We start from the raw sequence: 21,859 nt of genomic DNA, 5'->3' as shown, positions 1-21,859 counted from the left end.
ACATGCCTCTTATTAGCAAGTTACAAAGATGGACAAAAGGGGAAACACAACTGAGTTTTCATGCCACAGAAAATGGTAAAAATGAGTGGGCAGGATGGAGGTGCCTGTGACTAGCAGCTCCATGGTTATCCATTGCATGGCCCCTGGACACCTCATTCACCTCAGTCTTCTTAAATCCAAAAATGACTATGTAAAAAAGAAGAGTGGGACAGATGGAAAGGTGATTTAGTGACTGGGATGGTGTCACATGATGCTGGCAGCCCAGGAGCCCACTTAAGTGCTGGGAGTAACACCTGACAAGGGCTTCATTCGGTACACACCCACTGTGCTGCTCTCTGGCAAAGACAAGGGCCCTTTGAGGAAGGGAATGAGGAGCATTTAATTAAAGACCAGACCCTCATGCACAAACAAAGAGACGGAGAGAGCGGAGAGAGCGAGAGATCTCTTGCTTTGTCAAAGCCCCATGGCCAAGGGCTGCTCCCAGCACCACGGCTCCCTCGCAGCATTGCTTTTCACACACAGCATGCACTTCACTTGCAGGGCTGGGTGACTTATCTGCCACCGGAAAAGATGCTTTGCTACACAATGGTGCTCTTTGTGGGGAGGAAGGAGGTGGGGAGACAGTACTAGCTGGCTATTAACCTTATAAATCCTTCCCTTGAGCTGCACAATGAATACCACAGATCTGTGTATTTGACTTTGCTCGTTCAAGAGAAGCTGCTTTGAGTGAAAAAAATGACATTAAACAGGCCATATGTTTCCTTCCCTTGTGTTTTTTACTTTCACAATACATTTTTGATGATTAGCACTAGCCTCGCAGGCCATCCACAGTTTTCTTTAAAGAGCAGAAAGCAATTCTGACTCTAAGACTTCATTCCCACAACACAAGCACAAACCACATACTGAGAAATCAGGCACTTTATATGCAGTCCATACTCATTTCGCTCTTGTGTCTGTCTCCCCAGCCTCTGAAAGCTGCTTTTACAGATTACATTAAAGGCCCAACCCAACACTTGTGAGCAGTGAAGTTCTTTACTCAGAGTTGGGAGTAAATTCATAAGCACTTCAGCCTGGCCATAAGCTTAAGTTTACCCTTTATTTTCAGGCTGCAACAACCACCTTGCAGATATAAAAAGTGCTTAGTGAATCTCTAACTGGCTCCAGGTTGGAGTGGTAGAGAAGGAGAAAAAAAAAATTTTAGTTTAAAGTCACTGGATTTCCCATGGTAGGAATACAATCCCATGTCAGGCATACAAAAGGTGTAGCTGAGTGTGTGGTAAAGTCATTGGAGGTTTTATTACTATGAAACCTAATGCTCCGTCACTGAAAAGAAATTTTCATTATATGAAGGAGATAATTGGGAGAAAAAAATTCATGATTTATAAATGTCTACAGATGAATAACATTTTATGTCCAACAGTCTACACTTCACCGTAATCATCCACTAATGACTGCAAAACTTATTGTGAAAACTACCGAACCTAAATTGGTGGGGTGTTAATTTAATTTTTTGGTGGCATGAGAGGATATGGCAGGGAGAGAAAAGAAAGGGAGCACTTAGCTCCAACTCCCAGCGTGGCAAAAAAAGTTTCCCCCCTACGCCTGGCCAAGCAGGAACAATGCACAACAGCCCGGCCCTGCCGACTTTGCTGAATTATAATTCCTGCTAGTTAGTTTAATTATTGCACATACATTTCTTAAAAACTCCATCTGAACATCAGCTTCTAATTGGAGAAATTGCTCTGGGCATGGCCAAAGCGTTATTATAAAGTTTGGTCACTTCTTTTCAAGCAATCTTTGCAGAAGGGCATGGCCCTTCTGTGAAGTGTATGAAAACCTCTCAAAGATGCCCATTGTCTGTGACACAGAAATCAAGAGCAAGAGATGCAGAAGGAAGTCTCATCTGGGAACACAAAAGGCAATGAAGACATGAAAATTAGGTGGAACATCTTGCTACACTAACAGCACCTAGCACAGAAGAGCTGAAAGGTTAAAAAAAGAAAAAAAAAAATCAGTTCTCAGGATGACAAATATTTGAGTGCAAGTAGAAGGTGTGTCAAAAAAAGGAAATCTTATTAAAATACCAACGCTCATTAAAGACTTAAGTTGCAAAAGTCTTGCAAAGTTACAAGAGAGCTTCCGAAGACAATGAATTTCATCACTGGACCTATAGATTTGCATAAAGCTTCCTTGACCCCCTTAATCAACATATTAAGCAAGTGCTGGTTTGGGGATTCTGTTTATTCAAAGACTACTAGGTTTCCCAAGGTTTCCCATCTGCCAACTTAAAAACCTCAATAGACCCAACAATTTCCTAATATGCGAATAACTTTGATCACTGCAAAACTGGTAACTGAGCAAGCTTTCATGGGGTAACCATTTAGTTCAAGAAAACTGCCAGAGGAGCAAGTTTAAAAGTCACACATGAATAATTTCATCTGCCGTACCCTCCAGCCCTAAGATGTCAGTGCTATAAGCAAATTTCTCATGTGCTTCATATTCCTCCTGTATTTAATTCTCAGGTCTAATTTTATAATTCAAATCTTCCAAGACTGGAATCTCACGTGGATTTTAATCCATTCACTTTGTGGCTCAGGTACACCTGCACTGAGCACAATAGGACTGTCCAGTCCCTGCTAACTACATGCATACTTTCATGAACTTTCCATTATCAAGCCAGGATGACTTAAAGGTGGGAAGACTGTCCAGCAGTGAGTCTCTCCTGGTTTACATTTTACAATTCCAGCAGCAGAAAACATGCTATGCACACTAGAGATTTAGCATTCCCTCTTCCTCACCAGCTATACCTTCCCCCAGTTATTATCTCCACAGCCACCACAACCCACCAGAGCCAAGGCACTTGACCACAATGTAAAAGAAACACCAGCAACATCAGCAGAGGTTTGAAAGTCAGGCTGCAGTGGTGATTTCTGGGTCATGCTAGCACTTAACATAATGCAGGGGAAGTGCTGTCCAAGGCTCTCTACTCCCCCTGCATGGAGGTTGTGCAGCTGAGGAGACCTTTCTGTCCCTTGTCCCATGCCAGACAGCAGCAGGAGGTTGGGATGCTGCCCCACACCCACCCTGGGGCAGGCAGCTGGTCATCCAGCTACTCCATCCCAGCTGGACTCCAGGGGCAGGTGAGGCAGAAATTGCCCCCACCTGACTGCAAAGAGACAGCCAGCTGAGAAATGAGACAGAAACCAACCCAACAATTTGTCACAGCATTGTCCAGGTATTCCAATGGCCCTGGGGTGCAGAAGACCCCCTGGTCAGTCCCCCTGTGCACCCCCCCCACCACTGCCCAGGCATAGCAACCCCTTTTCCCACCACAGCATGGTCACTACCAGCGGGACCCAGAGCAAGAGAAAACAATGTCACCTTCATCAAAAACACTGTGCCACTTTTTCCCCTTGACCCTACCAGTTATTTATTAACAGGAGTAAAATATTACTATTCTGTAACTCCCAGCAGGCAGGTTTTTCTATCAGCTTAAGATACCAAGCACATTTTTTAAAGCTGAAAAGCATTGGAACTTTCTATGTGTTGCTTGCTGCTTTAATGAAACAAAGTAGATAATAAAGTGTGAGAGAGTTCTTCAATAAGTCACAGTCACTTACACATTAGCTACCTAATTATGCTGAAAATACAATTACATGCATTTAAGCAGATGCTCATGCCCAGAGGCCAAGCCCATTATTTTGACAATTCTTTAAGTTTACAGTAAGTGCAAGTTGAATCTACTTAGATACAAGACCTGAATTATCAGTCTGGGAGTGGAAAAAAAAACAGTGGGAAAAAAAAAAAAGTCAATCAGTTCCTTCCATCATTTTAGCACAGCTAAGGCACTACACAACAGGCAAGACTCCAACAGGTCCCTGCTCTTCTTTCATAGCCTTTAATCAAATGCTGAGAGGCATTTGCTATTTTTAAAGGCAAATGAAAAACTCTGGCTCCAGTCTTTTGCAAACTTGCAGCAAAGATAACCCCCCAAAGGAATGCATATTATTTGCGCACCAGTGAGCTTACTTATTAACGTGAACTTCTAGCAAAAGTTTTGTTTCCATATTTTAAGATAGGCCACAAAGAATTGTTTACATTCCTCGGGTGGCTTTAGTAAAGTCAAGGTCAGAATGCACCTTTCCACAGCCCTCCTGGGCAGCAGGCTGAGGAATGTCACCCAATGAGCAAGGTCCAGCAACACCCCAAAAATCAAACACTGACCCTGATACTCCATCAGGTGACAGGGCCAGTTCAAGAGCTCTTCATCCTCCATCCAACTGCAGCCAAAAAGCCCAGATGAGCTAGGCTGAGCAGCTAGCACTAACCACTGCCCAACTTCTTCCCTTCTCCAATAGTGGTGGACCACACAAAACTTTTCTATCACCAGAACAGGATTAACCACCTGCTCTGCAACACTGTCTTGTCATCTGAGGTTCAAAGGAAAATGTGCTATTATGAGGAAAAAAAGGTCCATCAGTTCATTTTTTAACAGGGCAACTTGTCTTGACCTTCCCTCTCAGCACAGAAAAAAATGGTAATATTCAAGTAAGTCTGATGGGGAAATAGTGAGTGACAGACAAGTGTCTGACAACTCTGCAAGAGACAAGACTGCTAATAACTAGAAATTATATGAGTCAGCACTGCTTTTTCGAAAGGACAAAGGCAGCTAAAAACATTCAAAACCCAGATTAAAAACAGGAAACTGAGAAACGTTGAATATTTAGGTTCCATTCTTTTCAAGAACCTTACTCAGCTATTTATTTTTTTTTTAAAGAAATGCATGGAAGCATCCTGTTTTAAAGGTCTGAGACTCCCAGCACAGAGAGAGAGCATCTCTAGCTTTGTGACCAGTTCATGGTGCTTGCTGCACAGGACATAGCTGACATAAATTGTACACAAGGAAAAGACAGTTTGCCTCACCATCACTGCAGCAGCCACGGCCAGTAATTAAGCCAGCAATAAACCAAATGCTCACCATTTTCCTTCTCTCTACAAGAGAAGCTGCATGTTTCAAGCTGTGATGAATGCTGAGTTGCCTTAAATCTTAAGAAAAACTTCTGCTCTGTTGTTCTTCACAACTCTCCAGTATACCCACTAAATAGCCACAGCTTTCTATCTTAGGGTTTGGGGGTGCTGGGGTGGTGATGGAGAGGTTGGGTTGTTTTTTTGGCCATTTTGTTTGTTGGGGTTTTTTCATGTCAAAATAAGTGCTGAAACATTTTTGCTCTCCATGCTAGGATTTTTTCGTTTCCCAGAGATAATTCAGGATGAGGTGTGCTTTGTCCTAGGCCACTGCTCACTGATGGGACTCCCTTAGGGAATTCACACTGTAACTTGAAACTTCAGCCCACCACGGCATAACAGCCTTGTCGTTTACAGCCTCAAAAGCCACCTGCCTTGCACCGCAAAAACCACGTTACTCATCTACTACTACTACTTCTCGCTGGGAAAGACACCTTTACAGCATCGCTGGGATACAAGTTTGATATAGCACGTAGAGCCGAATATAAAGTAAAATATTGTTTCAGCACACCTGGAAATACTAAACAAAACTTTAAACTCCTGAGCCAAGCAGCCCCAGGAGCACGCTGCGGGCGGAGCCGGCCGGTAGGAGGCCAGCGGGCATTTCATCCTGCAGGGAGTATATTCGAACTCTTGCAGTTTATGCTTTTACCCTCACCCGCTGAAGGGAACGGGGGAACGCGTCTCTCCAACCGACCGTACAGCCGTGGCCGGCAGCTCTCCCGGAGAACACTACTTAGCCGCATCCCCGTAATGCCACCGCTCCCATCCCGGCTCACCCCTTTCGCGCACACCCTTTAGGGAGGTAAAACCCCGCGGCGAGGAGGGCCCCCCTTGCCCCCCTCGCTCCCTGACCCCGCCGGGCACCTGCGGCGGGTGCCCCAGGGCAGCTCGGGGGCCCCGGCCCGGCCCGGCCCGGCCCGGCAGCACCTACCCAGGCACTTGATGTGGAAGCCGCTGGGGGGCTTGAGGGAGCGGCGCGCCCAGCCCTGCCGCAGCACCTCCAGGTGCTCCTCCTTGCCCTGCACCAGCAGCACCTGCTCGTCGATCCAGCCCAGGAAGAAGGTCTCGGCCACTGCCGCCGTGGTCCGCCGATCCCAGAAGTGCTGCATGTTCTCCCGCTTGAAGTCCGCGAAGATCTCGTAGCCGATGCGGTGGCGGCCCAGCTCCGCCGCCGGCCCCGCACGGGCACCGGCACCGGCACCCGCACCGGCCCCGGCACCGCCGGCACCGTCGCCCCCCGGCCGCCCCCCGGCCGCGGCGTCTAGGACGATGGCCAGGGAGTGCGGGGCGATCTGCAGGCACTTCTCCACCCTGCGCGGCATGGCCGCTCACCGCCCGCCGCCGGGCACGGACACGGGCACAGACATAGCTCCCCGCGGCCGCGCTGCCTCCCGCGGCCGGCTGTCCGCGCTCCGCGCCGCTCCGCCCCCGCCGCGGCTCGGCCCGGCCCGGCCCGGCCCGCTCCGCCCCCGGCACACCCACGGCGCGGTCCGGTGCCGCGGGCGAGGCGGGGACGGGATCCCGCCGCTGTCGGTCCCGCAGCGGCTGGCGGCCGCTGTCTCCCGGCCGGGAAGTCCGCACGCCCTGCAACCCACCGCTCCCTGCCTCACGCTTCCCTGTCCCAGCGCGGGAGCACCATCTCTAGAGAGGAAACGAGCCCGGTCACTGTCCCGCCCGGCAGTTTAGGATTCCCGGCACCATCCCCCCTCCCCACCTTCGGGAGACCCTTACCCTTCCCTTCCACGAGTGAAGCATTCCCCAGCCACAGCCAGATTATCCCAGTAAGGCTTATAATTCTTTATGGTTTTGTTTCTTCCCGTGGCTACACATCTGTAAGTAACATACACAGTGAGCAGCACTGACCCTGCCATGTCCAAACGCCTCTCTCTTCACTCGGTGTAGTCCTGAGTCACTTTGTGTCTTAGTGGTACTGAAATATGGAGTAAGTGTAAGGTTCATTCCTAGCTTCTGTAGCTTTTTTCCAGAAATTTAATATTTTGCATCCTCTGCGCTCTGGATCACCAGCTGCCTGTGAGGCTCAAGGGAGAGCTCAGCAAAACTGAGCAAGGTGCAAGCAGAACTGGAGGGGTCCTTGCCGGCAGTGCAAGGCTGGCAGCTGGATTGTGCATCAAGGTGGTAGGCGGCTGCTGAGCTGCAAGGTGCCAGTCACGCTTGTGACAGGGCAGATTTAGGAATTTCACTCCTATCTTCTATAGGAGTGAAAACCCACAGCAAAACTGAATCTCAGTTCTTAAAAGATTCCTGAGTTTCTGAATGGTCTGTAGCTGCTGGACTCCTTGGTGGTGTGTGAACTGTGGGTGGCCTCTGCAGCAACACTCGCCTTGCCCCAGGGAGCAGTGCACCATGGCACTTGGGCCATGGGCAGTGAAGCATGAGAATGCACCAGAAAGACAAACAACACAAAGAAGAAATCTACTGTAGAGAAGCGGGGACAAGAGTGGAGGCAGAAGAGAGGTGAGTGAGAGGAGGGAGCAGGCAGCTGCCACTCTGCCAGGCAGCAGTATGGGAGCTGCTACAACCACAACACTCCATGCTGTGCACAAACGAAAATGTTTTACCTGTTCCTTCTGAGTTCACTCACATCAACATCCCTTGGCATATTTGGCCCCCTTAAACTATCACCCATTTGGTTGTAATCTCATTCAAATCCTCTGTCACTTGCCAGCTGGCTTCATCCAATTCCTTCTCAGGGTTTCAGTCAGTGCTGTTACTGTACTGTGGCAAAGGAAGGTCAAATTTACCAGTATCCCAAAGAGTTTTACAAGGAAACAAGTTGTATGAAGCCCACGTTTCAAAAGGGGAAATCAGAGGTTAAATAAATTATCCCAAAACACTGTGAATCATTTTGAGCCAGGAGCAGAGAGTATTAATACTCAGTTTGCAAGTCTCTATCTCTATCCCTTCCCAAGTCTCCAGCATAGCAAGATCTCAAGAGGCCCCTCACCGCAGCCAGGAATAGTTTTAATGTTGCTGCTGTCAGGATTTCAAAGGAGCTCTTTTATTAAGCTTTGCAAGAGGACCCCCCTGGCACCCTCATTGTCCTCCAAAATGCTTCCCAAAGTTCAACTGAACCACTGGTTGTCTGCTGAAAGACCTAGTCTTAGTGTGTTGAAACTACTGTCATGATCTTGTCATGTTCATGTTATTCTTACCTTGTGCCTTCCTCCTCTGTGTTATATCAGGCTTTTATCTCGCCCATCATACTTGCATTTCAGTTCTCTGGGCAGGGCTCACCTTTGTGTAGCTTTTATGTGAAGCACATCACATTGACATCTCAACTACTGAACAGAATCACCAGGTAACTTCAGGGCTTGGATGAGTTTTCATTTTTATTCCTACCGGCAGAACAAAGGAGGCAAATTAAGCCCTTTAATTGTTTTTAGGCCTTTGCACCAGATACATCCTGAATGCTTAGATGGGAAGCCCCACACTTTGCCTACAGCCCCTAAATCCCAAGTGCTAGCCAAATCTGTGATCCCTCTGCTGCCTCTGACATAAACACATGTTCAGTGTGGCTTGCCCATCAGCCTTTGGCCATGGCATCAGTGTAGCTCTCTCCATTAGCAGAGCTCCTTTTCCCTTCAATACTGACTTGTGAAGCAATTGGTGTGGTGAAATGTGCCACACAGTCATTTCCCTCCTGCTTGCACTAGCGTTTGTGGCCTGTCACCTCTTACCTCCTGTGAAGGCTAGTCCCCAGCCTGCTAGTCCCCTCCCACCCTGCTTTCAACACCTTTTCCTTCGCACCACTCCAGACCTCTATGCTCACAGGCTGGACCTCCCTCCTCCCTCCCTCCTTCCCTCCCACCCTCCTCTCCTTTTCAGCATGCTGCCCCTCTCTGCTGCTTGCACACATCTAGTGTCACACACAAGTGTGATGACAAAGCAATGAAAGAGGGCGTGCAATAATTTGTCCAACACTTGTCAGATGAAGCTGTGGCACAAACCAAAATACACTGTGTGCTAGGGGTTAGGTGCTGTCCCCACAGAAGCCAGTGCCAGGACTGCTTAAGTAAGATCTTGAGAGCCTAATTAAGAAATGCCCAGGGCTAGGGGATAGGCTGTGGACAACAAATATGCCACTGAGTAAACTGTTCATCATTCATTACTTCCCTTTTTTTCCCATCTTCTTTTTGAGCCAAACATTTTTTATCCTCAAAATTTGGGGTGTTTGGTTTATTTTTGTTTATTTACATTTTTTGCTTGTGGGTTTGGTGTTGAATAGCATCTCTTTCCTTTTCATTCACTCACTTCAAGGGACTTGTTCCAAGATATCAACATCTATAGCCAAACTAAAGCCCATCTGGTATTTCCCAGTAGAAATATAAGAGAGAAGGCAGCCTACAATCTTCTTATGGCCAAATTATGAAAGCGGGTGAAGTGGAACTCCTAAGTGCCTCTGAAGTGTTTGGAAAGGCAGAAGTTTACGTTGCTAGCAGGACAAAACCCCTGAAGATTTAGACATGTCTCTTTGAAATGCATCAGTGGTGCAGGAGGTCTGCAGCAAATGGTGTTGTCCATTCTGGGAGGGAGCAGAAAGCCAAACAAACCCAACAGAGCTGTATTCTCTGTCTGTCTGTACTGACCCATAGCTCAGGAGTGGCATATCTGTCTGCTGCAAATATTGCCTCATTAAAAACTTCCTGAAAAAAGGGTATTGCCCCTGAATTCATCCAAGGCTACAGGATGGGAAAGCAAGGCTGAGGTGGAATAAAAGGGTGAAGCTAAACATGGTTATTGTGTGTCCCTGGATTGTACATAATAAGGCAAGTTACAGAATTTCACAGCCTATGCAGTATTGTCAGCAAGTGATCTGCTTCAGATGCAGTACTCAGGCAGCACGTCAGCAAGTGCCTTCCAGGAGAGGTTTTGAAAGACTATTTCCTATCAGAAAATTATTTTTTAATCTCTCTAGTCATTTTATACTGGTAGAAATGGTACCTTCCCTCCCAGTGTCCATCCACTGTTGCCACCAGTCAAGACAGTCCTTGATACTTCCCAGCCCAGTCATCTCACTCCCGGGAAGAAGCTTCTCTTATCATTGTGTGGGTCTTGTGGGGTTGAAGCGTGTTTGGCACAAAACTACCAGCTGCAGGATGGTCTTTTAAGATACTTTTTAAGATACTTCTGACAGGATATTTTTTTGAACACACCTGCATCTATTCCCATGTGGAAGACTGACTGAAGCTTGAGACTCACACTGGTGGTACAGTCGCACAGCTCAGTGCAACCGCTGTTGTCAGAAATGGCATTGACTGCAGCCCTAAGGAGCCCAGAGCATGCAGACCTCAATAATAAATTTTGAGAAGTGTTATGCCCTTCTCCTGCCCCATTTGAGACTTATGTGAGCCTGGCTAGACTTTCCTGGACATGGAGTCAATGTAAACTGGGTCTGGCTTTGCTGCTGCAGGCATGCAGGAGAAGGGCCAGCAGCAGGTCTGCTGGTAACACACAGGCTGGATGCTGCTCTTATCATCATACTGTGAGAAAAAACAGAAGAAATGTTAGAAGAGTGAATGCTCTAAAACAGCAGATCATGCACAGTGGTGGGGGCTTGTACCTAAGGGAAACAAAACAGTGGAAGGGGAATACTAGTAGTTGTTCCTTAAAATTTTTCCCAGAAATGTGGCATCCTTTTTAGGTAACTGTAGCTCTACATTCACCTAGTTTGCATTGCTTGATGATACTTATTTGCTCCCAATAATTTCTAAAATAATACCATGTTTAGCTTCACTCTTTTATTTTGGTAACCAGTTTTTGCAATACAAGGATAATAATACTTCTCACATTTGTGAAGTCCCTTGAGTCCCTGGCTATTAAAAATCAGGAATGGCTGTTTCACTGTCTCTGCTGTATTAGGGGTCAAGTACTTCTGTGCTCAGTCCAGTCCTGCCATCCTCCATCAAAAAGCCCTGCTCAGAAATCCTTGCTCAGTATTCCCAGTGAAGTCAATGGGAGTTTCCTGGTGCAGAGTGATGAGCTGGGTCCAAACTAAACACCCAGCTAATAAACAGAGCAGGAAATAGCTGACTGCATCATTTTTAAGTTCTGTGCTTTTACCTGACTCAGACACGCTGGCATCAAGAAGGATCCTGGGGGCAGGATGCGACCAGAGGGAGGAGAGGAGATTCCAGGTTATGGGCAGGCGTGTCTATCTTCTTCAGGAAAATCTTTGGCAACAGTGTAAAACCTTTGCAGCTAGGTGAGTGCTGCTTGCATAGGTGAGCTGGTAGGTAGCCTATTATCTATTGTCTGCTTAACAATAGCCTACACATACTGGGGAAGTTACAACTGACTAGGAGGAAAATCACCTCCCAGCAGACACTGAAAACAAATTCCCACTTTACTCACAATGCAGGGTACAGATTTCTCACATTGAAACTCAGGTGCCTATGTTTAGACATGTAAATAACACAGCACTAAAACACCTGGATTGGAAAGCCCTTTAATTTTATTTATGTATGAATTTGCAAAGAGGGAAACAAGACTTGCAGATGTTTTTGAAGGAAAAAAAAAAAAAGGTGTACAGTTGACAACAGCAGTGTGGGTTAAAGGGGCCAGAATAGTTTTTCTGCACAGGAAATTCTTGACTCTAAAATAATAGAGGCAAGAGGAGGGTATGTTTATATATTGACTTTCTAAATTTTTTTTCTAGAGCTGTTTTTTATGTGCCTTCCAACCTATATTTGTCTCTTACTTGCTATGGTATTGATGATTGCTTTTGGCCAGATTACAGTCAGGCACTAAAGTGGGGGCCTAGGTGATGTATTTGACCAAGACAGGATTTATTTCAAACTCTGCAACTGTATTCTACTGAAGCCATAAAGGACTCAATACTTGGAGAAAAAGTACAGTTTTAATCATGGAAATGGCACACCAGTTTACCTTCAAAAATATGTGCTTGTCATATTGCCTTGGAAGAACTACTGAAACATTGAGGCAGCTCAGGCACTGACACGCAAAAAGAACTCGGGTTTGTGTTTATGGTTCCCCTACCAGTAATAGAAAGGGTTTGTGAATGAAATGGCCATTAATTTTCATGTGTGCTTTGGAAGAAAGCAATAAAATCTATTTCTTCACCATTTTCATATTTCCTTTTACAGCCTGTGGCCTGAGCCAGCCTAGCAAAGGCATGTGATTGATCCCTGGAAGATCTTGTATTGCCAAATTAATGACGCCAAAGTCAGACCAAGGAGATCAGAAGCTCTTCCCTAGCCTTGGAATTTTAATCTGAAATTTTTCTGCTTTGAATACACTGCTTTCCTCCTACAGTCCCTTCCCATGTAGTTCAAGGCAAGTCCTGTAGGTGCAAAACTGCACTCAGGAGAACAAAATTCCAGTGAGATACCTATACCCTAAGAGTATGCAAATGTAAATGGCACACATAGGCAAAGTGAGATAAAGGGAAATCCTTGTTCATGTAACATGCACAGCCAAGAGCTCCATCCCATACTGGCTCAGTTTTCCTGTAGGAAGCCCATTAGACTGTGGGCCAAAATAGGAGAATGATCACCTGTGACTCCCCACTTTCATTTGGGAAGTACATTTTGTGCCTAAGCAAGTAAGCAAGGTAGGCAGAGCACTTCTAAATGAACAATTAAATGAACACTTCTAACTTCCAGAAGAATTTAATCAGGGGCTGCTATTACAATGCCCACCTGGGGTAAAAAAGAAATTTAAAAAGGGACTCTGCACCACAAGGCACCTGCAGGCAGGCTGATCAGCATACAGGGTGAGAGAACCAGAGCTGGGCACGGCTTTGCAAGAAGCCTTTGCTCTGCCCTGGTGGCAGAGCTGTGGGTGGCAAGTAGATATTGGTCTGAGCTGGACAGCTCTGATGCAAGCTTGAAAAGGGTCGGAATACCACGTCTCTAACTCAAACTGCAGATATAAAGAACAGCATTGTTGGGAACCCTACAGTCCATCCCTCAGCCAGAGGTGAGGGACTTTCACTGGTGCCTGCTGGCATGGGGGGAGCTGGCACAAGGTGCTTGAAGGACAAGTTGGTGCATGTTGGCTTCTCTGAGAATCCCATGGTGGCACAAACATGGGGAGGCTTTCCCAGATCACAGGGTGGGAAAGCTCTACAGTCATTTGTCTTGCCAATTTTTGGATGGCAGCTTCTCCTTTCTGACTGGGCAAAGGGAAAGCGACGGGTGTTGCTGGTTTCAGGTAAAAGCTCTTTGAGATTTTGCCCTGCTCTTCAGACAGACAGGCAGACACCCATACTGATACACAGCACAGGGATACAATATATCAAGATACAAGGAGGCTCTACCTGTGCCACAACATTCTTGCTCTTCCTGCTGGGAAGCACAGGCCAAATGACGGGCTTGTTCTCTGTACCCAGCCTGTGACATCTTCCCACTTTCTGTGTACTGGTCCACCGACTGTGACCAAGTTCAGAAATGTGGCCCAGGCGTACAGCCTCCCTCTAGGCTTCCCTAAACCAAGGGCTTGTCTTTCTCACCCAGAGAGCTTTGCAGGAAGAGGATTCCTACAATCAGGCATAGGAAAATGCCTGTGGGAAGCAGAACTAAACCCTCCCAGAGTCTTTGCAGGTAGGGAAAGGCTGGAGGCAGCAAAGAATGTTGGATAACATGCTCACCTCAGGTTTTGATTCTCTGCTCTTCTTGGTGCTTCTCCAGCCACTACCAACCCACCAGCATGCTTTTAACTCACCTATGCCTTTTCTTGATCAGGATACCAATTCAATTTTTGGTGTTTCCTCACTTGATACCAATGCCTCTGGGAAGGGACAAAGTATCCCTGAGAAATAAATAAATTACCATCATAGCTTTTTTTTTTCCTCCTCTTTTTCCTTTACAGAAATTTCTTATTCAGTTTGCTCTATTCAACAACCTCGATTCTCTTTTCCCTTCAGGCCTTAAGTTGCTTGCTCTTGATGAACTAGTTCAGTCAAAGCCGTGCTTGGTTTACAAATATGAGAGTAACAGGCACGTTACAGCTGCCTACAATAAACAACTATTACTTTTATAAACAGACCAATACCTGTTACACTGTGCTGTGAAACATTCCCTTTTGTTCTTATAATGGGTGAAGGGCAGCGGAATAGCCCAACAAATACTCATGTGCACAGGGAGGGAGGTAACATATCCCTCCTCTAGCAGGACCTGCCACAGCTCTTCCAGCACTGGTTTTGTGCCCGTCAGGTGAGTGCCAGGAACTGGCACACGTTCAGGTTACGGTGTCAGCCAGCCATCAGCTAGCTTATTCACTCCTCCATCATTTTCATTTCACTCAGAGAAAAGGGACAAATGTGAATGCTGATGGGCTAGATGCTCACCTTCAGGTCCCCTTCGGCAACAAGGAATTGGTGAAAGGGGTGGTGGGGTGGATGTCAGAGAATTATATTCCTGGTTTAATAGCCCTTCATTATAACTAAGCCTTTTGCATAAACAGCAATTTGTCTCCCATCTCCTGAACATTGCTCCCTTGTATTAGGCCTTCTATAATGGCTGTAATTATAGTTGCAAGCTCTGCTTTTATTTTATGGGAGTCGAGGTAAACCTGCCCAGTGTCCCAAGTGTTGATCCTCAAGTACACAGCCATGTCTGTGAGGCAGTGTATCCATGCAGCAGGATCTAATAATGGGTGAGTCACAGCAAAGACTGGCCAGTTTCCTCACTAGCCCTGCCTGCTCTCAGTACTGATCTCTCTTGCAGGTAATTTTAAGCAGCTACCATGCTATTCCCCTGCCTCTTCTCTTTGCCTTGGCTTGCCAAGATTAGACAGTTTAACCAATGACCCCAGTTGTCATCAATCTCAATATTGAGAGCACCAAGATAATACAGGCACTTCTCTGTGAAGACAGGCATTTATGAACTATTTGTGAAACCATTTTAGCTAAAGAAGACAGACAGCTCTATTTTGTGCCTAATATTGTCTGACAGGTGTGGACACACCCTGGGATGACTTTCTTGTCATCCTGACTAGAAGGTCAAGAGTCTAGGTTTGACAGAGAATTGCCTTTGGCACTCCAACAAAAAATGAAAACACAGCAGCATCCAGAAAAAAACAACAAACCCCTTTGTAAACCAGATGTGCCAGATTTAACATTTCCCAGAGCTTAATTCCTTTTAAATTTTGTAGCTCCTCTTTGAAGATTATCCATGGACCCAACACCAGACTAAAGCAGAAAGTTTAGCTTTTGTTCTTCTATTAGCCGTTATCAGCTTACTGTTTTAAACATCCCAGGGATGGTGGGCAGTGTCTTTCTTCTCTCCTCTCCCCTCCCTCCATTTTCATGCTTTGACTAGGGACCTCTATGCAATACCACCATGCATTTCCCTGCCATTCCCAGAACACAGCTGAGATCCCCTGTGGAAGAAGAGAACAGGGGCTGATCTCAATCACCTCAGCTGTGCTGTGGTTCTGGGGAGAGATCTCAGTCCCACCAGGTGAGAAGGTTGAGTTTGGAAAGGAAAGTTTACCAAAAGCTCAAGAACTCAATAGTGGGACCATAAGACCTCAGGTTACCTCAGTATCAGGTAACCTCTCCTAGGTTATTTCTTTGGCAATGCACATTTCAGCAACTAAATCTGAGCCCACTCCATTGATAAATGTCAGACCCAGGAGAAAATACAGTTTCCTGCTAAGGTAATAAAGATGATGCCTATAAATGAATTTTGTCTTGGTTTTGAAATGAGGTTCCCTGCTTGTATAAAAATGGACACATTACTGCTTCATATTTGTGCAGAAGAGAGTTACATGTTAGTAGCCAAGAATCAGAACATTTCTTTGCAAGGAAGAGGTGGGAATGAGTAGTTTTTATCCTGGGTTTTATGGGAAAAGCTTTGCCAGGGTATGTGTTAAATTTAGAAAAAAACTCCTTAGACTTTTCCTTCTCTTTGCCATAGGAAATGCTGCAAGTTACAGACCCCAACAGCCACATTTTGTGCTAGCTGCTTCCACACACTGAAAGGGCACATTCAGAGATCCTGCAGCTACCAGCTGTGGTCAACCCATACTTGACTTTTTGACCCTTTTTGAGGCCAGCCTACTGCTGCTTTCAAAGGCTGGATGGTTTCCAGGAAGATCACACCAACCCAGGCAATTAAAGGGGGGGAAGGAGAGAGGAAATCTTAGGGTTTTTCCTTGCTTCCTTTTTTGCTCACACTAACTCATTGTACAAAACACTTGAGGCAGTGTACCTGGAAAGACCCCTGTGGAGAGCAGACCTACCTGGAGGTCACCCTGCTGCTGGCTGGTGGCTGTGGCAATTCTGCTTCAGCAGGTGCCACTGGATGGTGCTGTACAGAAGGGAGCAGGAACAGTTGGGTTTGCTGCTAATCTGAGCCTCAGCAGCTTTTTTTTTAAACTTGATCTTTTTGGCATGCAGAGCAATGTACATGAAGTCTGTGGCCATCTGTGGGGCTCATGCAGAGAGCACTGCGTCTTGCCCTTCCTCCTCAGCTGTGAGTAGCCTTGGGGGAAACCTGAAAGCACAAAAGGGTATAGCTGAGAGCAGAACACCAATGGGACACCTGGCAGCCACTGAAAATCAAGGATGGAAGAACCTCATTTGAGAATGTCCTGGCAGATCCACTGCTCCACCAGTGCCGGTTTAGGTGGTCCTAGGAGTTTGGCTTCCATTCATTAACTTCCTCTTCTCCATCACCAAAGGATAAGAAGGGGAGGAGGGAGGTGGCATACAGGCCAGGGTAAACCAGCCCTCATCTTGAGGCTTCTTCAGGTTCCAAAGCAGGCAAGAGCACTCCAAATCGGGGGTCACCACAACTCCTGGGCTACAGTTTCTTAGGATTCCTTGCCTAGTCCTCTTTCCATGGCCTGTTGGGTTTTTCTTTCATGCTGTTTAACCATGACAGACCCCAGCATTCAGTTTTTTCCTGCATTAATCTTTCAATCAAACCAATCTTCCTTCCAGCCTTTGCACATGGGGTAGAGGAAACTCCAAGAGATCCTGATCATGGTTTTCAGGAGACAGTCATTGGTTTTATAGCCTAAGAAGGCAGGTTACTTCCAGTAAAGTCATGCAGCAGAGTTGAAACAGCTTGCATTTGTAGATCCTCTCACATGGATAGAGTAATAAAACATCGAATTAATTTACCTAGAAATAGGACAGCAATCACAAAAGTTCACCACAATGATTTGCATTACAGTAACAAACACAAAGCTTAATCATAGCTGTACATCTCTATGTCCCTTCAGAAAACACTGCCCTCTGCTCATCATGGATAGCTCATAACTGATCGTGCATGTAACTGATGCTGGTTTTCCTCTAGCAATGAAACTCCAGGTAAATCCCATGTACTTTGCTCAGCAGTGCATGCTTCATCTCATGGAGTAATCGTGGCACAAGAACATTGTGCCAGTTCCCCCAGATGCAAATGGGCACAGCTCCTTTCCAGTCAGTGGGGCAATATCAGGTAGCTCCTGCAAAAAGCAGGACTTCCTTAGGGAAAAATAACCAGGAATTAGAAAAACATTTCTGTTAAAATTAGCTGGTGTACACAGCAGTACATGGTTGAGGAGATAAGAGCATTCCTCTCTCACTGCCTAAAAACTCCTTCACTGAATTCATTAATCGTTCTTATCAGCATCCCTTTGTTCCTGGGCTATAAGAGTACTTGAACTAAAAGTTTCTCAAGTCCAAATCCACTCTAAGTGATGAGTATCTTTGAGGTCATAAATTAATGCAAGCAATTGTTATGTTAGCCACATGAAAGTCTTCAGTGGAAGAACAGTGACCCTAAGAGAGAGTGAGATTTTACTCCAGATAACTTTTGTCTGACCTCTCTGTAACCTCCTAGCCAGGTAAATATCTTATAAACATCTTATCTTATAAGGTGATTTTGTAGTATGTAGAAAAGAATTTGCATTTTTTTCCTGTTAGAAAGAGCCTGGTTCTTGAAAACTGGACTAAAATAACTTTGCTTTATAACTTCCTAATGTTGGTACACAGAGAAACCATTGTATGGAAAACCAAATAGGGAGCATTTTGATATCTTTGAGTACATTTCTATTTTCTTTCCCTCTGTAATTATCATATATGTTTTGATATTTATCATTACAAGTGTTTGTACAGTCACTTTTAGACTATTTTGAGAAAGCAACTCAGCAATTACTGAGTACATATGTCCCAGTCCCAAGCTTGCAGGAGATGCTGAGGTGGGATTCCTTGATGTCAGTTACAAAACAGAGGATGTATATATCTGTAGATCTCTGTATCTATATATCTGTATGTGTTCCTATGTGCTTATGCCAGGCTTACAGCTGGTAAGCTGTAAGCTGTTCTGGAGGGACAAAGTTCTGGCTGCTGTAAAGCAGGCCCATGGCTTTGTTTATTTTAGGGCTGGAGCAGGGACTTGGAATGCCCCTGGCTGAGGGTGCAAGACTGCCACCCTCACCTCTGCTGCTCATGAGAATAGGTGCCAAGATTTTTATTATGGTATCGTAAGACAAATCAGGCTAAGTTCATCCCAAGCTGCAGGCTATTGGAATGTCTTCTGTGTGGGACAGGGAACTGAAATATAAGGTGTTTTATCCTCATTTAGGTATTCATTGTTGTTTTACTGGAATTTATTTCACTGGCATATATAGGTATCAGTACATGTATGCATATATAAATGTTAATAATGAGAACCAACTGGATTCAACATTTTTCAGTTAATTACATATTAAAATAGTTTGGGAAATGAGTAGTTTAAATACTGGTTAGCAAAAAAAAAAAAAAATCAAGGAAAAAAAATTTACAAGTTCCAGATTTACCCTTGGCTACTCTAAAGTATTAAAAATCCCACAGTAATTGCTAAAGAGTACAGAAAGGTTAAACTTTTGTATGCAAAATTATTTATGTGGGGAAAATATGTGCATATTTTAAAGTAAAAATACTGTTGGAGAAGGAACAGTTAGACTTCTAGAAAGATTAACTGAAACTTCAGCCTTAAGGTCAGCTTTGAACATCCCAATGGAATCAGATACTTAGCAACTTCTAAAAAAAGGCAAAAAAGTGTCACCTACAAGTTTTAATTTACTTTCTGGGGTAAATTTCTGACTCTCAGATCTTCCCATCCCACTGGCAAATTGAGACAATGGTAACCAACATGCATAGTTAACATGGTTTTGCATTGATACAACACATCCTACAAGAATGGCTCTACAAACTTGATTGCCATTGCATAGTAACATGTTCCTCAGCAAATTATACAGAGATTTGCAATGGAAAATTTGGCATAATTTTATTGAAAATAACTAGAATAAAATGTTTACATTTTGCTCAGGTGAGGGAATTAATACTTTCTTGAATAAATCTTTGGGTATTTTAAACTTTTATTCAAATACATAAATGCCTGGGTTTACTGCTCCAACGCTTGCCATCTCTTTGGCAGAAGAACACTGAGACAGAGTTCTAGTTTCCTAAAATCTCACTCGTTCCTATTATTATTTGCAACATTTATTCCTTACCTACCCCAAATTAAAACCAAGCTTCACAAAGGCTGCTGTCCCCATACCTCATCCTGCTGCACTGCACAGTCACAGCACCCACCCCACTCTGTGGGGTAAACAAAGATGAGTCTCAGAGCTGTGTGAATGTTGGAAACTTCCCTGAGCCCTGCACCATGCTGTATTTCTACAGCAGAAGGGTACACATGCATGTCCCCACATGGGGCAATGCCAAGCAGTATTCACTCCTAGGCTGAGGGAGCTATCTCACAGAAGGCTTCAATCATGGAAATACATGGGCACAGCCTCACAGGAGGTTCCAACACAATCTGATGTAGAAACAAAGTAAGGGTTTTCCCAGGAGTACTTTGCCTCGAACAAGCAGAAAGCTAAGCCATGTGTGACATCCAAAGCATTGAGTTCTGGGGCCCTGGAAAGGCAGAGACCTGTTAGTTCCCTGACTAAAGGCAGAAATCAGAGTTCATTCTAGAGGAAAATTTGCAGAACTATTTGAGAAAAAAAAAGTCAAGAAATACAATAACATATGGACATCAAACAGAAGGCCCCAGTGCCCTCTGGAAGCCAGCACCTATTTGCATGGGCAAGCAAGCAAGCAGGACTGCCAGTGCCTGAGTGTGAAGGGAACCTTCATAGAATTTTCTTGAAAAGCAGTGAGCTCGCTCCTGTTGAGCCTGCTCTGGCAGCAAGGGGAAAGGCAGGCAGTCACATTCTGCATGGGTGACATTCTTGCCAGTAGAGATGATTGCTGACATCCAAAAGTAGAGAACAGCTGGGACAAGTTTTGACCAGCTTGCAGTAAATCTGGATGATTCTGTATCTGTGTTATCTGAAGTCAGCTCCGTGCATTTTTGCAAGCAGACAGATGTAGCCCAGCTACATGCTAGACCTTAAATTTATCAGGATTAAACAGGTTCTAAATGGCATTTAACTCTCCTACTAGGTTTCTTCATCTCTAGGGTTTACTCCAGCAGAAATCTCAAAGCTGATGAAACTACTTTTCCCCTTATCTAATTCTATCAGACTACAGTCTGATAGAACTAGATAACAGTGGAACCATCCCTGCAGAGAGCTCTAAAGAAACTACTGTCTGAAATTATTTTACACATTACAAAAACTTCTTTTCTGAACTTTGTTTAAGCACAGTGATTAATTGGGATATACACTATTTTTTATTGTTAATTCAATTCACTTTACAACCACATTCCTGGTGAGGTAAGAAGTGTTATAATCATGAACTATTTTACAACCCAGTGTGGCAGGGCGATGGGACAAAGCCACTTGGTGAGCAGGAGCTGCCTCAGCAGCCCATTAATCCAAGTGTCTGTGAGGGCACATCTGATACACTGAAAGCTGAGAGATGCAAAGCACTCTGCATGGGCATCCTGAATCTGAGAGAGCTAAACACAGTCACAAGTCCTGCACAGTTCCCTATCCTCCACTTCAGTTAACTCATGCCTAATCCTTGGAATACAGCACAGATTGCTCCTCCTAGCCCTCAAAGTCTCTTGCCAAAACCATCCCTGGAGGAGGCTTGGGAAGGTACCTCGGTGTAAGACAACCCTGTTGCTCTCCTTTAGCCTAACTTCTTCCCTGAAAAGACATGAAGGAGCAGGAGCTTGTTGTTGGAAAATAAAGCAGCAGAGAAGGTTTAAGGAAGGAGGTACCTTTGAGATTTTTTCTTCTTCTTCTTCTTCTTCTTCCCACTTTGGACACAGTAACCTCAAACCTGAAGGAGGGTCCTAGCAAAATATTCTTACCCCCAAGGGCCTTCCAATCTCCCAGGTGAAGATAGAGAAAGCATGAAAATAAACAACTTGATTATTAGGACATCCAAAAAGGAAGCTGGTAGAACCTCAAACTCCTCTATAAATCAACAATCTGAGAATACTTCATGCAAGACCCTAAAAATGAACCTAAAATTAAAATCTTCCCTTGAAACCTTCACTTTTCCTTAACTTCCTATAACTACAGTTTAGTGGCTGGGAGCAATGAAGAAGGAACGGAGTACTTTCTCCATTCCAGACTTCGCTTTAGGCCAGATCAGAGAGGATGGGAAATTTTCTTCCCCAACCAAGCACTGAGATGGGACAAGTTCTCCCCCCTCATGCACCAAGTAGCATAAAAGGGGAGGAAACTACAGTGCTAGGGCTGACTCCAGCTCAGTAGAAGTTTGAACATGTTCATCTCAGTCTTTTTTCCCCTGAAAGCTATTTTTAAACTTGTCTATATGTAGCTTCTCTTTTCTTTGATCCTTAATTAGTTCAAATTAAAATAGACTACCTTTATGTAGTATACATTGAAGTGTGAATGGTGCTCATCAAAATACAGTAAATAATAAAAAAAATTCCACTTACACTGAAAT

The 21,859-nt window shown here is 45.0% G+C and overlaps 1 protein-coding gene across 2 annotated transcripts in view; it reads right to left on the bottom strand.

The window, feature by feature from the left end:
- STOX2 (storkhead box 2) overlaps positions 1 to 6,429 on the bottom strand; it is a 141,464-nt gene extending 135,035 nt beyond the window's left edge. Inside the window, exon 1 of one of the 2 annotated variants that reach the window (XM_059844601.1) lies at positions 5,960 to 6,429. In XM_059844601.1, coding sequence (XP_059700584.1) covers positions 5,960 to 6,350 — 391 coding nt within the window. In that variant the 5' untranslated portion in view covers positions 6,351 to 6,429. The remainder of the gene's footprint in view (positions 1 to 5,959) is intronic. The other variant, XM_059844605.1, reaches the window with a different exon arrangement.
- Between the last annotated feature and the right edge of the window lie 15,430 nt (positions 6,430 to 21,859).

This window comes from Haemorhous mexicanus, chromosome 4, assembly GCF_027477595.1.
Source record: "Haemorhous mexicanus isolate bHaeMex1 chromosome 4, bHaeMex1.pri, whole genome shotgun sequence".
NCBI classification, from domain to species: Eukaryota; Metazoa; Chordata; class Aves; order Passeriformes; family Fringillidae; genus Haemorhous; species Haemorhous mexicanus.
Note: the sequence above shows the minus strand (reverse complement) of the source record. Positions and strands in the feature narration are given on the sequence as shown.